Source organism: Arachis stenosperma, chromosome 4, assembly GCF_014773155.1.
Source record: "Arachis stenosperma cultivar V10309 chromosome 4, arast.V10309.gnm1.PFL2, whole genome shotgun sequence".
In the NCBI taxonomy this organism is placed as follows: domain Eukaryota; kingdom Viridiplantae; phylum Streptophyta; class Magnoliopsida; order Fabales; family Fabaceae; genus Arachis; species Arachis stenosperma.
This window is the reverse complement of record NC_080380.1, coordinates 339,083-355,992: the sequence shown is the minus strand read 5'-3', so window position 1 is coordinate 355,992 and position 16,910 is coordinate 339,083. Positions and strand designations below refer to the sequence as shown.

The 16,910-nt window shown below is 32.3% G+C and overlaps 3 protein-coding genes across 3 annotated transcripts; 1 reads left to right on the top strand and 2 right to left on the bottom strand.

Moving 5' to 3' along the window:
• Positions 1 to 490: 490 nt before the first annotated feature.
• On the bottom strand, positions 491 to 4,294 carry LOC130976032 (syntaxin-22-like). Its single transcript, XM_057900771.1, has 7 exons — positions 3,811 to 4,294; positions 3,550 to 3,643; positions 3,125 to 3,261; positions 2,851 to 2,925; positions 1,595 to 1,752; positions 1,387 to 1,487; positions 491 to 1,053 (listed from the first exon to the last, which is right to left on the bottom strand). The coding sequence occupies exons 1-7, from the start codon at positions 3,996 to 3,998 to the stop codon at positions 988 to 990; spliced, it is 819 nt and encodes a 272-aa protein (XP_057756754.1). The 5' UTR covers positions 3,999 to 4,294; the 3' UTR covers positions 491 to 987.
• A 4,829-nt stretch (positions 4,295 to 9,123) lies between these two features.
• On the bottom strand, positions 9,124 to 13,733 carry LOC130976165 (calcium-dependent protein kinase 17-like). Its single transcript, XM_057900940.1, has 8 exons — positions 12,986 to 13,733; positions 11,904 to 12,047; positions 11,657 to 11,809; positions 11,452 to 11,567; positions 10,342 to 10,509; positions 10,118 to 10,245; positions 9,915 to 10,014; positions 9,124 to 9,438 (listed from the first exon to the last, which is right to left on the bottom strand). Exons 1-8 carry the CDS (start codon positions 13,731 to 13,733, stop codon positions 9,337 to 9,339), a joined length of 1,659 nt encoding a protein of 552 aa, XP_057756923.1. The 3' UTR covers positions 9,124 to 9,336.
• Positions 13,734 to 14,585: 852 nt separating this feature from the next.
• On the top strand, positions 14,586 to 16,761 carry LOC130972939 (bifunctional riboflavin biosynthesis protein RIBA 1, chloroplastic-like). Its single transcript, XM_057897286.1, has 2 exons — positions 14,586 to 15,015; positions 15,090 to 16,761. The coding sequence occupies exons 1-2, from the start codon at positions 14,587 to 14,589 to the stop codon at positions 16,323 to 16,325; spliced, it is 1,665 nt and encodes a 554-aa protein (XP_057753269.1). The 5' UTR covers position 14,586; the 3' UTR covers positions 16,326 to 16,761.
• Positions 16,762 to 16,910: the final 149 nt, after the last annotated feature.

The window sequence follows — 16,910 nt, the reverse complement described above, 5'->3', positions numbered from 1 at the left end:
ATTATTATTATTTGGACTAGACTTCAATTGTTTAATTCTCAAACTTGTTTATACTGTAAGTCTATAAGATGACCAGAACGACGAATTGTCTAGCAATCCACCTAAACTTACAAATTAGCTTAATTACTTTTTAATGCTTGCTTAAAAAACACATTAACTTAAACCCATTTAACTAGTTCTTATTGGTTATCTAAAGTTAGTTTCAATGTTGGGTATAACAAAAGACTATTCACATAATTTTCATAGCCGTCTATGAACCGCTTGTACAATAGCAAACCTCGAAGGTAATTGCAATTCGAGCATTTTAGTTTTTATGTTCCGAGAATGTCACACACTCTGAATTATTGAGTAAACCTCATACCATACTTAATTATTACTTATCTTTTTTGTTACTTTTTGTTGCCAAAAAAAAAATTAAAATACTAAAAGTATAAATGGCAATTGTCTATGACTTCTTTCTTGCCTTAACAGTTAACAATGCACAAAAGTATCAAGATTAATGAGAAATAAACACCAATTATCAATTAAACTCTCAGGAATACATCCATTTTCCTTATATACAGCAGTCAAACCAAGCACAAGAAATCTAAGCTCCAAATTTGTGAAAAGAGACTCAATATATAAGGTTACACTGAATTAAGGTATTGCTAAAATTTTAGCAATAGGTGCTGCATTTACAGGTAAAGGAAAACCCAAAAGAATTAATATTTCTTTTATTAAGGAAACAAAAAGAGAAAATAGACGAGAAGTACGTTGTGATGCATCCATAAAACCACTAAAACCAACACAGACAACAACACAAACCCCAAAGACAAAATCACGATGTACTTGTGTCAAATTATGAACTGAAACCAGACGAGAGAAATCCCAGTCATTGACAAGATCAGGGGAAATCACCTCAGAGAGATCATCAGCATGGAAGATCCTAGCTGCACTTCAATGGCTCAGTTTATATCATTGATCGTTAACAGAACTGATAATCTTTGACTAAGCAGCCAGAACAACGATGACGATTAGAAGCACAATTCCAAATATCACCAAAAGCAAGCATGTCTGTAAAAGAAAGATCAAAACAAAGTATGAGATTACCTAAGACATATGCATGAAGGTTTATAGGAGGAAAAGAAAATAAAAAAGGAAAAAGAAAGAGAAGGGGGGGGGGGGGGGGAACGTATTATGGACAGCAGAAAGTAGTGCATTATGCAAACTAAACCAACCATGCAACCAAAGCCCATGTATAATGACAATTGTAAAAGCCAAGATCTTTCATCACTAAAATTATATAATATGAACTCCACGGCCATATAAATTTATTGAGGAAATCCAACATCTAAAACTAACGTGAGAGGTGAAATCTTAAAGCAAATATTACACAATGTATATTACCAAAGAAGAATTTGATCTTTGAGTCTTTGAAGCTTTAGCAAGTTGCGATCTTGCTTGTGCAGTTGCTGCATGGGAATGCTCAATGTTGGACCCAATATCATCTAAAAAAATATAAATTCTTGGCATCAGATCACATGAGAAGTTCTGGACAAATAAAAAACTTGGGATTAAGACAGATGTACTCAATTAGAATAGAAGTGAAAGTTACCAATCATAGCTCCCTGTTCATGCACAAGCACAGCAAGATCTTTAAAAATTTCATTTACTTCACCAATTTGCTGCTGAATTTCTTGAATGCCTTGCTCTCTTTCTTCAATGATAGCCTCATTGAAGGCAATCTCATTATCTAAAAACAAGACCTCCTGCCTGCAGCAAGATAATGCAATAGCCGAGATACTAAATATCACATCATGTCAAATCTAAAAATGTCAAAATACCATTTTGGTCCATGAGAAAATTGGAATTCAATATTAGTTCCTAAGGTAGTGTTTGTTTCTAGAGACTGGAACTGAAACTGGGAGACTGAGACTCAGTATTGTATTTGATGGTCAAAGACTAAAACTAAAATTCCAATATTGGGTCACAAAATTTTAGTCCATTCAATACCTTTAGAAACTGGAGACAAAGAAGATTAAATTTCTGGCACTGAAGACTGAAACTTTAATATTTCTTTCAAAAAATACTCTCAAACTTTTCAAATTTCGAATCTACCCCTCAATCTTCATATTTATCTTAAATCAAACATGATACTTAGACATAACTAAGTCCAGCATATTTTACATCAAACACAATACAAAGACTTAATTTAGTCTTAGTCTCTCAGTTTCTGTTTCCCTTCCAAACACAACCTAAAAGAATTTGCTAATACCTTCAACCCTAAAATCAAACATGTTATAACAAGTTAGTATTTCCATTTGGTAGCTTGGGCATTCATTATATGTATCATTAAAACGCAGAGTGTTTCAATTAATTACAGATTAGAATTTCGAAATAATTAAATTCTTACAACATATTTTTACTTAGGGGATGAAAGCATTAGCAGACTTTCTTTAACTAATATGTATATTAACTCATTTTGAAAGGAGCAGCCTTCTATTAACACTAAATCACCAAAAAAGTTTTTCAACAAATTTTACAACTTGTAGTAGAAACCTGCCAGTGATTCATCAACTCTTTGCACAGAGAGAGAGGTCAGGGATAGGAAGAGGAAAATAACAAAGAAAAAAGATGCATTTTAGCATCAACGTGATTATAGCATAATTTCCGATGACAAATAGGTTACATTTAAGAAGTAATCTGATATACATTATTCATGTTAAAGTCTACAGATTTTCATCAAATTCGCACATAGTCTTGTCATTTATAATGTAAATTCCTCCGCAGCACCAGAAGAAAAAAGGAAAAAAAGAATGTGCTTTTCACTATCAATTGTATTTTAGTTTCATGTAATATACAAAAATTTACCTTCTGGATTCCACAAGAAGGGCACGCTGTTCTGGAGTCTTACCAGAATTAGCATCTGCTTCATTAGGTGTATAGCTGCAAAAAAGAAAAGCCCAAATAATAAGTGTTATGTGCATCGATGGCAGCCAGTAGACAAGCAAAATTGATCACCAATAGTAACATATTCTTCTTCAAGAATGAGTTCAATATATAAAATCGTATCAACATAAGCATTAAGCCACACAAATAAACAGAGTCTTCCGCTGTAAGATTCCACTAATGGTTGACTGGTAACCTGGATGGAGCTGCTTGTGGAACAAATGGGGTGTAAGCTGTTTCCCTCTCTGCCGCAAGTCGCTGTGCCTTCTGAAATTCTTTCAACACGGCCTGAAAATCTTTCGCGAGTTTAGCATCTGCTATCTTCTTGTTTGCCTGCAAACACACACACAATAAAGACATTAAATGCCTCTCTTATTTTATTCTGGTCAATGTAAGAGAACTCAGGGTCATATCAACCAATACATTTAACATATAATTATAACTAAAACTATCTCCAACATGTCCAGCAAAAACATTCATTCAAAGACGAATCGCAGTGAAACCATCCCCCAAAACAATCTGGGAAACAAAAAACACAATTTCCGGAGAGACTCATGATAACAATTCCATGGATCATAACAATTAACCTTCTCTGCACATGCAATTGAGATAAAATCTTACATTGATATTAGATTGGTGATCAATTTCACTAGCTTGTTTAAGCTTCGCTGACGTGTCCTTCACCAATTGTCCAATGTGCAGCCTTGTCTTGTGCCTGCAACGTCAATAACGCCGTAAGAAACGCAAACCTCGATCCAATTGTTATCTCAAAAGCATCATACAAAACACAAATCCAATCAAAAAACAAACCACAACCACAAAAAATTCAAACCAAAACAGTCAAGGCACATAAGAGGGAGAAAGAGGGGAACGTGATCTCACAGCTTCTCCCGGAGCTCGGGGGTGTCTTTGGGGGTTCCTAGGGTGTTGACAAGCCTCTGGAAGGTGGAGACCGCGGTGTTGATCTGGAAAATTCCGGCAGCCACCGCCTGCGTGGGATCTTGCTTGCCGTTGATATGGCCTCGGCGGGAAGCGAACGGCCGGCCGGCCTCGATATCCTGAAAGCTCATTCTATATTATTGAATTTCTCTCTCTCTCTCTCTCTAGAGGATTGCGCGCGCGCGTGCCTGCGTAACCCTAAATAATTTTCTCGAGAAAATTGAAGACAGAGTGTTTCCTTAGAATTGGGAAATTGAAAGAGGAAAGTTGTTGCCGGTCTCGGAAGACCGATCGGAATTCGGTGAATTAGGGATGTTATGAATGTAAACGTGCAGCACCGAACCCGATTTAGAGAGAGAAGAGAGAGATGTGATGAATGATGATTACTGATTACTTTTAGAGAGAGAAACTGGAAGCGTGCCTGTTGTGGAGCGTATCGTATGAATGTTTGATGAATGATGCTTAATTGCTGACATGGATTCTTCCTTGCCGGCACGTTGACGTGGACCCACGCTACACGTGGCTCCTCAAGATACGACAAACACACATGAAGCTTCATTTTTTTACTAAGAAGTAAGGAGGACAGAGAATTAATAAAATATCTATATAAATAAAAATATATGAATCTTTAATTTAATAGAATATCAGATATTTATTATTTTTAATATTTAAATAATTATTTTAAATAATATAAATATATTATATTTAAAAAATTAATAATATTTTATTTTAAATATATATTTTTTTATTTATATTAAATCAAATAAATAATTTATTTTACACATTATATAAATAATTAAATAATAATAAACTAGGTATAAATATGGAGACACATCTAAGTTTTTTGTCAACTTTCAATTAAATTAAACAATAAAATATAAAATAATAAAATTTTGTGGAGGATTAGTTATAAGTATCAGCAACCCCTTAACTATGTATTGACTATTTTTTAATCTATTGTGTTTTGAATATATTAAAATCAATGATCAATTATGTTAATTTTACAGTAAAATTAGTTATTAATATAAATATGTTATGTTAGAATAAAAATAAATATTAAAAATATAAAATAATATATATAAATTTATACAAAATATTTGATTATAGTTTATAACTGATTTTTGTGTAAACAAAGAGAATATTTTTTGTTTATGTTTAAATTATGGTGGGAAAGAAGAGTTGGATATATGACTCAGTTTGGATAAATAGTTTAATTAAATTCTTTTTAAAAAAATAATGTAAATAATAAATATTTATATTAAAAGTAATTTAAAAATAAATTATTTTGTATTTAATTTTTTAATTTTAAAAATATTTATTTTAAGAAAAGAGTGATTAAAATTTTTTTATTATAAAAGAAATTATTTTTTTAACTTTTTCATAAATACTAGAATAACTTTTTAAAAAATTACAATTTAATTTTAAAAATTGTACTAGACATTAATATTATATCTTTTCATAAATTAAAAAAAAAAGTAACTTATGAATCTATTCAAATGGCTTTTCATATACCGACTTTTGTTGCTACTTTTAAATTCGGACGAAAGATGGAATAATTTTACTAAATTCTAATTAACTAATTATTATTTATCCAACTTTTTTGTTTTACGTACTCTATCATTATTATTTTATGAATTTAATTTTAATGTATTTTTAATATAAAATAATTTTATATATACATTTAATTATGTAATATTACATCAATAAAAAAATAAATATGATTATACGACTTACATATTTTATCATGTGTAATCATTATCATTTTTTTATCAAGTCAAAATTCAATTTGGCCATGAAATTTGATCTGATACTCAAAATAATTTCCACAATTTCGTCGGCCCCAATTAGAACTCTTAAATTTGTAATTGTGACTCTAACTTGTCTCTGCGATCATCTCCGTCACCGGAATGCTGATCTGAGACAATTACACGACACAATAGACACTACTTAAACGACGACGTATTGATTTCGCCTCCAAATTCTTTAGAAACCATGTCGTTTCGTCCTAGTAGGAAGAGAGTTTTAACCGACATAAAACTGAAACAACGTAATTTTCAAAAGGTTTGGCCATACGTCGTCGTTTAAATAGTGTCTCTTGTATTATGTAATTGCTCAAGACCAGCATTCTAGTGACGGAGATGATTGTAAGAATAAGCCGGAGCCACAATTACAAATTTAAAAATTCTAATTGGGATCGACGAAATTGTAGAAATCATTCTGAATATCAGACCAAATTTCAGGGCCGAATTAAAATTTAACTCAATTTGTATTGACATGAGCCAATCAGCCCACTAAATTCGTTTTCGAGGTCAAATTGAATAGCTCAACATCTTAAAATCTTAATGACATGATACGGTTTCAACTGACTAAGACTCATGATCCAAAGTTAGTTGAGTTGCCTCCTAGATAACCACACTATGTTTGAATCCCGGCAATAGTTGTGTTGTGGTTATAAAGTCTTTCGTGTGAGTGGGTGAATGTGTCTATAATTTAAAAAAAAAGAAGTACACGGGTTCAACAATTGTCGCTACAAGATTCAAAATGCATACTAATGCACCTACATGCTACATGACATTTCTAATAGTTATAATCTCCACTTTTTTATGTGCTTAATTAACATGAATTTAAATTTTGATTTAGGTCTTGATATTTGATCATAATTGAATTTTTAGATAGGTATCCAGTGATTATGTTTTTTTGAATATTTTTTTCATCTATGTGTTTGATTTTTGTGAGTTCTATTCAAGTAAAAAAAAATATTTTATAAATGCCGAAATGATAAATTTAGAGGTTGTGGATCAATACTGTCATTGTATTAAAGTACCATTGAATCATCGAACAAGTATGCCTTTCCAAAATCAATTTGAAGGAAGTCGAAGAATATGTTAATATTATTGATTATAATCTAATTGTAACATGAGTTTAAAATTTGATTTGCATTTTCAAATTTGATTATTACTTTGGACGTATTTGATTATAACTAGATTTTGTAAGATGATTTGGAACTAGTTTGATTATCTGATATAGCATCAAACTAAACAAAAAAAATTTACATATTTGAAAATTCGTTAGAAGGATACGTTCCAATGATTTTGATAGAAGATAATAATATTTTTATAATATCGTGTTATGTGCTGAGTTTGATTATCATGTCGAATGAATTTGATTATACTCAAGTTTATTATATACTATGAATGAAAAATTTGCTATTTTCATTTTTTATGAATGAACCAATAATAACTCAGAATTTCAGATAACTCAAAATGTTGAGTAGAAAAGTACTAATCACATGTAAAATTAAAATTAAAACTATTACAAAAGAAAAAAAATGTAAAAGTTTTATTGCAACACGTAACAAATCTATTAAAAAAATGAAATTATTGTTCTTTTAATTAGTGACTTTATTGCATTAAGTTCAATAAAGATCCAAAGCCATATAGTTGAATTCATTATCAATAATGTTGCCATTATCCAAGTTGTTGTGGCTGCAATTGTATCTGATGCTGCTACAAGCATGTTCAGCAATTATCATTGAATGACAAGTAATAATATTAACATTCTTATTCACTCATCTTAAAATTTTTGTTATAAAGAATGAGTCACTTACCATGGAAATAGCTTTGATATGATCATTGGTGATATCTATGGACAAGTTACCCTGCTTGTTCAGCTCAAGCAACACGCCAACTATGTCCTCCCCTTTTTTCCATTATTATGATCTTCTTCGTGCTCTTCAATTACTCCTTTAAGAAACTCATCCAACTCCTTAAAAATCTTTTTAACACGATCCAGCAAGTCATTTATCCTATCAATCCAGCCCAACAAAAAGATATTGCTACTTCAAATAATTTAGAATTCTATGAATTAAAACGGGAATTCAGAACTTCAACTAAGAAAAATGCAGTGTAGTAACAACTAAATGTGGTGAAATACAATGATGTTTTCAAAATTTTTAAAAGCATAGCAAAAATTATACTACAAGTATGGATATGAAGAAATGCACCTTAAAAGAATTAGAATCTGCTCTCACTCAGAGCAATTGACCTTTCTAATATGTTTGGAATAACTTAAAATATGGATAATTAAAAGTTTAAAATCAAATTAAGAATAAAAAATAGATAATAAAAAATTTGAAATTAAATCAGGAATAAAAAATTAACATACGAAATAAATAAATACAAACCTCATCATTCGAGTTTGTAGATAAATTAATAAGCAGCAATTTTTCTTAAAATATAATCAAAATCCTAAGATAACAAGAACCGAAATTAAACGGCGCTAAGAAGAGTTTTTGTGAAGTGCGTAGTTGAAGCAGAGGAGAGGGAAGCGCGAAAAAGAGAAGAAAGCGATGAGTAAGGTGCATGCAGTGGAACCCCTCTGCCGAAAAGAAAAGAAATCGCGATCCAAGAAGAGGAGAACAGTGGTGCAATGAAGAAGCTCTTAGAGTGGCTGAAATCGCGATCGAAGAAGAGAATCCCCTTTGTATGGGAAAGTATAGGGAGCCAATGGTTTAAGCGTACAATACGAGGTTTAGGAAGTATTAGAGATATAATCATTAGTGTTACATTGTCCTATCAGGTTACGCTTTTGAGATGAGTGGTTTCATGATATGATAGTAGAGTTTTAGATCCGAAAGGTCAGGAGTTGTTTAAGTTTTTGGGATGAGTGGTTTTATGACATGAGATGTTTATTTATCCTGATATTAGATTTAGCACATTATACATATTATACACTTAGGCCATTGGCTCTCTAGCACTACTTTTGTATTATCTCTGTATCCGTATTCGTATCTTTCTACAATATTTTTATATAGTAGCTGAAATTAATGACTGAAAATGATATACAAATAGCATTTTTCATTAATATGTATTACCTTGTATGCTGTCATTTCACTCATTTGTATGTATTTAATGATGACATTAAAATATTAACAAAGTTAATCAACTCAAACACTAGGACAAACTCTTAATTAATAAGAGATAATATAATGCTAGTTATATATTGATAGGATTCATAATGGAAGTTAACGTAATAGTGCCCTTTGCTAATATAGTGTTTTGACATAGCATAGTGCTATGTTAATGAGGGTGTTACATAAAGCATATGTCTAGTTCACATTATCATCATAAGTTAGTGTAATATACATATCCAACCATCCATTTTTCAATTCCTAAGTGAACAACAATGTGTGTACATAACTTGTTACAATTTTCACACCAAAGGAAAAGAAAAAGGCAAACCTAGCATATGCTCACATTTATCAAAGGTTAGTTTTTTTTTCTCCCCCCCTTTTTTTTTCTCTTATAATTGTTTCCACCTTAGACCAGTTCTCTCACCTATATCCTCTCCCAAACAACAAAAGCCTACGACGTAATCTTGTCCATGATCTTTCACCCATCAATGAAGAAACATGCAGGGCTGAAAACAGATCATGAATTGTTTTTCAAGTTTGATCTCGTATATCCCCCTCTATTGATGCAAATTAAGTGATTCACGTCTCTTTTTTGTATGAGCTTCAGCTTGTCCTTTTCTCATCATTGCCACAAACTCTTCATAGTTAATACGACCATCCTGCACAAACAACATGTCTTCCTTAATATTACTTCCCATATTTTACATCAAAAATGTTATTCATACACTAAATACATGTGTGATTTAATTTAAAAAAAATCTTAAACAGTTCTTGACAATTAACACAAAAGACAACGAGACCCTTAAAAAAAACTCAACCCGGCCCTTGACAAAGTGACAATTACTTCAAAAGGACAAGGCCCCTGTGCCAAAAAAATCAATGTTATTTTTTTGGCACAGGAGCTAATCAGTCAGGGGCAGGTTGGGTGTGTTTTTTTTTTGGGTCTCGTTGTTCTTTTGAGGTAATTGTCAGGGGTTGGGTGGGTAGGTATTCACTCTTTAATTTATTTTTTGATGTATATTTGTATTACTGGTGGCTGATTTTAGTATACGCGTATCGATTTTACGTATATTCGAGAGAGAAACTTTAATAAAAACTATAAGAAAATAGATAATTAAATAAATATATCACATACGTTATCTACATCAACTTCTTGAACGATTTCATTGATGTCTCTTCCATCGTGGATGTTATATTCATGGAGAGCTTGCTCTAATTCTTCAGTGGTGATAAACCTTTTTTATATGGTATAAAAATGAGATTAGGAATTAATTTTTAGAAGGTAATAAAATATGTACCAGAAATTAAGATGGGGTCAATAATATATTTGATAATTACCCGCTATTATCTTTATCAAAGTATTGGAAGGCTTTATAAAGATGTTCTTCTCTGTTCATTCTGTTCATGTGCACTGTTGCTGTGATGAATTCATCATAGTCTATGGTACCATTTCCATCAGCATCTGCCTGCAATTTTTTTGAATAAAGAAAAAGCAAAAACAATCATATTGATTCTCTTCTAAAATATGTTTATTTTAAAAGGGAAAAGATAAAACAACTTACTGCATCCAGTAATTGTTGAACTTCTTGTTCTGATAGCTTTGTCCCTTGCTTTGCAAGCCCCTGCTTAAGTTCTTCAATTGTAATGGTTCCACTATTATCAGTGTCCATTCCCTTAAACATTTCCTTTAACCCCATAATTTCTTCTTCTGATAAACATCCTGCAATAACCTATTCATTTTTGGATAGTTTTAGTGTCATCATGCTTAATACATATACTTTTTGGGAGTCACTTAAATAAAGACGCTCTTTTTTTAAAGACGTTTTCTAATTTTTAAAATTTAATATATATAATCGATTAAACTGTGTTATTTTTATTAAAATTAGACCAAAGAAATCAATTTGACTGAAAAATTGATAAACCAAATCTTGAACCAATCTAAATTAATATTCTTTTTTTATAGAAACTAACTGCAATACTCTTATTATAAAAATTGACTAAAATACTCTTATTATATATATATATATATAAATTTTAAAAATCTTAAATCCTAACCCTATGACAGCATAGAGAGAAAAAAAGATTAGAATTTAGAGTTCTCAAAATATATATAATAGAAGTATTTTAGTCATTTTCTATAATAGGGGTATTGTAGTCATTTTTATAAAAAAAATATTAATTTAGATCAGTTCAAAACTTAGTTTACTAATTTTTTAGCTAAATCGATTTGTCTGGTCTAATTTTGATAAAAATAATCCAATTTAATCAATTACAAATGTTAAATTTTAATTACTAAAAAAATATTTTTAAAAAAAGATGTTTTAGGTATCTTGATGTGAGTGGCTCCCACATTTTTTAGTGGTAATGCTAAGAAGAAAAAAAATAATAAAAACTTATTTTATTTAGTATTTATTTATTGTCGTGACAATAAATAAATATTAAATAAAGTATGTTCTATATGATTTTAGTTAAATCTTTTTTGTTATCAAACATTTTTTATTTTAGCATGTACTCTATCTGTAGAAATAATATATATATTTGACTAGCATCACTTATTAAAAAGTGTCATTAATATTTCTTGAATAATTGTTATGGTATTGATGATTATTATATCTTTTAATGTGTGAATAGAAAAACATTAATTATAAATTAGAAAATATATAGTAGAGTACCCTTAAAGCAACTTTCTTGAATTCATTCATTGCTTTGAATTGTTTGAGCCTACTTAGCACAGCATTATCAATAGGCTTATCTGGTGCTTCTCCATCTTCCTTAACCCAAGGATGATCTATTTTGAAAATAACAAATTCAAATTGTTTAATTATCAAAACATGGCAACTAATAATGAATCATCTATGAATTTGAAGCTATACTTACTCAAAACTTCATAAGCTGTAAGCCTTTGTTTAGGATCTGAATTCAACATTTTTCGTACAAGATCTTTTGCTGATGGTGAAATTGAAGGCCATGGATCGCTTGAAAAGTCAACGTGACCTCTTAGGATGGCATTGAATATGCCATGTTCAGATTCTGGCACATTTTTATTTCAAGTAATTAGCATCACTACCACTGGATTTATATGGTTTGAAATTCATTATAAAGTGATTGTAATGAAAATGAAAACCTGCCCAAAATGGAGGAACTCCACATAAAAGAATGTATAGCATAACACCAACACTCCATATATCAACCTCTGGACCATATTTCCTTTTCAATACTTCAGGTGCAATGTAGTATGCACTACCAACAATGTCTTTGAAAACATCTCCTACAAAAATCAAACACTTTCTGGCTATTAAAATTATACCCAATAAAGTAAACATGATGTTATCTTCCTAGTATTTAATTTCCTTGTAACCAACATTTTCGTAATTTTGTCCATTGTTAATATATTTTTGTCAAAATGGTTATTTTGACTTAAAATCAAAATGGAACATTTTAGAAAAGATGAATTAATATATTTTATATTAAGTTTACGAGTTTTATTATAATGACTTAGTGTTTGCTCAAATATAAAGCAAATACAAAGAACAAAGTGTTAATTATCTAATATTTTTCATAGGTAGATATTCGAACGAAAATTTTATAATTGTTTTTATATAAAAATATTTTATTTTTAGATGAAAATTCAAGTGAAATAAACTTCACGTGAAGTTAATACCTCAACGCCGTTAGATGAAAATTTAGTCAAATCAGTCAAATCATCTAACGGCTCTCAGGTATCAACTTCACGTGAAGTCGACTGCACCTGAGTTTTTATCTTATTTTTATCATTGAATAATAGATTTTAGGAATTAATTTTCATATGCTATAAAAATGTTATCTTTGTTTAAAGTGTGGCAAAACAAATAAGTTACACTTTTTAAACTAAGATCATCATGAAAAGATATTTTTGATATCTCCATCCATTAGGGTAGTTGTTTTTTTCATAAGGCAACTATTTCAATGAAGATGTCAAAAATATTTTCTCATGATGATCTTAGTTTAAAAAGTATAATTTATTTGTTTTGTTACACTTTAAATAAAAATAACATTTCTATAGCACATGAAAATTAAGACCTAAAATTTATTATCCAATAATCAAAATAAAATATCTTTATACAAAAAAAATTATAAAATCTTCATTCGAGCATCCACCTATGCCTTTATACGAAGTTGCATTAAAGAGTGTATATTGAGAAAAGGATAAAATAATAATAAGAAAACCTTGCTTGTAAAAAACGGATAAACCAAAATCCGTGGCTTTAAGGGGAGCATCTTCGTCCTTGCTCAACAAGAGGAAATTCTCAGGCTTGAGATCTCTATGAATGACACCAAGAGAGTGAAAAGTGTGGACAATCTCCATAATGGTTCTTAACAAGGTAGCAGCGGCACGCTCCGTATAGTGTCCCTTGGCAATGATACGATCAAAGAGTTCACCACCCGCACACAATTCCATCACTAAATGAACAGATTGTTTGTCCTCATAGGCACCTTTCAGCTCTACGATGTTAGGCTGCCCTGACAGGTGGTACAAGATCTGCACCTCCCTTCTAACGTCCTCTATATCCTCCTTATTCACTAGCTTCCTCTTCGCAATTGTTTTGCATGCAAATTGTTTTCCTGTTGCCTTGTGGGTGCATAAATATGTTACCCCAAACATGCCTCTACCTAGCTCCTTACCCAGACTATATGACGCTTTTATGTCCTCCATTGGCCTCCCCAGCACGGGCCCGATAGGCCCGGGCTTTGTGGGTTTTGTTGTTGATGGAGGAGATGTAGTTGAGGGTGGTGGAGGCTTGCTGGCCGGAGGGCTTGTGGATGGGCTTTCATTGTTGTTATTATTATTATTATTGTTGTCGGTGCCTCCATTGTCTGTGGTTTGTTGTTGGTTTGAGTCTCCCTTGGTTGCGGTGGCCGCATTGTCGGCCTCCGGGGCATCTGCGGCGTTGCCTTGGGAGCAACAATTGCCCATGGAGGAAGGGAGGGAGGAAGGGGGAGACAAAATAAGATATAATAAATATGAAAAGGAAGAAGAAAAGAGAAAAAGAGGGGAAATAAGGATATAGTTTGGGAGTGGCAAAATGGTGAATTCAAAGGATAATTCTTGTTCGGCAAAAAAAAAAAGAAAGAAAGACTAGTTGGAAAATAATAATAAAAAATAAAAAAAGGGGGGAAATTCGAACAAGTCAAAATGTGACAATATAGTTGATTCATTGTTTGGAATGTTCATAAAATTAGAGGAAGGTATTGATGGTGAGAGATTGTAGGGAGTTTAGAGGTTGCAGTTTGAAAAAGTCTTTAGCGTGTCTATTACGTGGTAATGAGACAAGGTAAAGATGATTTTTCGGAATATGAAAAATAAAACAATCATTTGCACTCATAACTTCAAAATCACAAAGGCGAGTAAGTTGTTATAGCTTTTGTTAGAGATGATGATGTTCTTACTCTAGAGTAACTTCCAAAAGTAAGATAACTAATATCAACAACTTATATTATTACTATGAAAAAGTATACATAACTAATATCATTCTTTAACAATATGTAAATAATGTGAATTAATAAGATTAAAAAAATAAATTTAATAACTTATATTATTTGATTAGTGATTATTCATGTTGTTCAAAATAATCATTATTCCCCTAACACTCCCTTATTACTATTGTTTATGTTCGTGTACGGGACATTATATTTTATATTATATTTGGATTTAAGAAAAAAAGTTATATTATATTATATTAATTTAGAGTTTTAGTCCAATTTATCATAAGACATTAAATATAAATCATGTATGTTATCATAAATAGCATTAAGTACATATATGTGAAATGCATCGTATTTCTCCCAAACCCAATCCCTCTCATTCAAAACCTAGTACTTCCATGGCTTCTTCTATTTCTTCTTCTATCAATATCTCATCGTATTCCTCCGCACCACCTCTTTTCCGCCCAAGTGCTTCTGCATCCCAAGGCGTCAAATTGTTCAATGGATTGCGCCGTACAAATGGACATGCGTCCGATTTTGTGTTTCTCCGACACTCCTCTAAATTCTCCTCTACTCACTCTGCTGTCTCTAGAATTGAAGCTGTAAGGGGAGAACTGCATTCTAATTCGCTAGGCTCTGATGCTGCCAAAAAGGTTGAATCAGTTATGAGAATCAATCGGTTTTCTGACGAAGATGATGAATTTGATTTTGACACTCCTACGCAAGGTTTTGCTTCCATCCCGGAGGCCATTCAAGACATTCGCAACGGAAAGGTTCCTATTTCTCTCTCCCTCTGCCCATTCAATTTAGTTTAACTTTAGGTTATTCGCTCTCACTAGTGCTTCAGATGGTAGTTGTTGTAGATGACGAAGACAGAGAAAATGAAGGAGATTTAATCATGGCAGCAGAGTTAGTGACACCTGAGGCCATGGCTTTTATTGTTAAGCATGGAACTGGCATAGTCTGCATTAGCATGAAAGAGGAAGATCTCGAGAGACTGGATCTTCCACTCATGGTAAACAGCAGGGACAATGATGAAAAACTGCGCACAGCGTTCACGGTGACCGTGGATGCTAAACATGGTACCACAACAGGGGTGTCAGCTCGTGATCGAGCAACAACAGTCTTGGCCCTTTCATCTAGAGATTCTAAACCAAGTGATTTCAATCGCCCAGGCCATATTTTTCCACTAAAATACAGGGAAGGTGGTGTGTTGAAGAGAGCAGGACACACAGAAGCTTCAGTTGATCTTGCCATGCTTGCTGGTTTGAATCCAGTAGCAGTCCTATGTGAAATTGTTGATGAGGATGGTTCCATGGCACGATTGCCTAAGCTTCGCCAGTTTGCAGAGCGCACAAATTTGAAAATTGTATCTATTGCTGACTTGATTAGATATAGAAGGAAGAGAGATAAACTAGTAGAACGTGCTGGTGCTGCTGTTATACCAACAATGTGGGGACCATTTAATGCTTGCTGTTATAGATCACTTATAGATGGCGTGGAGCATATTGCAATGGTTAAGGGTGAAGTTGGAGATGGACAAGATGTTCTCGTGAGAGTACACTCAGAGTGTCTTACGGGAGATATATTTGGATCTGCAAGATGTGACTGTGGAAGCCAGCTTGCTATTGCAATGCAGCAGATAGAAGCTGCTGGTAGAGGTGTATTGGTCTATCTTCGTGGACACGAGGGAAGGGGGATTGGATTGGGTCATAAGCTTCGCGCTTATAACCTGCAGGATGATGGACGGGACACCGTAGAAGCCAATGAAGAGTTGGGATTGCCTGTTGACTCAAGAGAGTATGGAATTGGTGCACAGATACTGAGGGACTTGGGTGTTCGTTCAATGAAGCTGATGACAAACAATCCAGCAAAATATGTTGGGCTCAAAGGTTATGGTTTGACAATTTCTGGAAGGATTCCTTTGGTAGCACTTATTACAAAGGAAAACAGGAGATATTTGGAGACAAAGCGTGTGAAAATGGGTCATGTTTATGGACTTAAATCTAACAGCGAACTGAATCCAGAGAGGGGCAATGGTAAACCTGGTGTTGATGATTCTAAGGGTGCTACTAGCCAATAGCCCTCTTTTTCCCTGCCAGCTGCACAAGTGGAAGAGGAGAGTACTGTAAATGTGTGTTTTTGCAGATGGACCTAAAGAGAGATAGATCACTGGAGTCATGAATCTATCTCTGATTCAAATTTTTCCAGCTAGTTGGTTGATTTTTTCCTTGGGTGTTCTCTACTATATTAAGTTTGCTCAAACAGTTTTTGCTAAAGTATAGCACCATGTAGCATGTATAATAGATTTAGGCATTGCTTGGACAATTTTGCCTTTGTGGTTATATATAGAGGTTTTTAATGTTTGGCAAAATACTAGTTGTTTGTAATTTAGATGTTTGGCAAAATAATAGATTTAGGCATTGCTTGGACAATTTTGTCTTTAATGATCCTTTAGATTATTGTAATTTAGGCATTGGCTTGATTTTTAAGGTTTGTAGAAAATTCTAGTTTATGAAGGATTTTTCTCCATAATAAGTATTTTGCCATGCTTAGTTCTCAACGCACAATGAATTTTTTAGTGGAACTAACTGTGGATGAACTTTATGTTTGCTCCAGTTTAAGGTTACTAAAGTTGGGAGTGATTTGAGTTTTGTAGAGTAAGTTA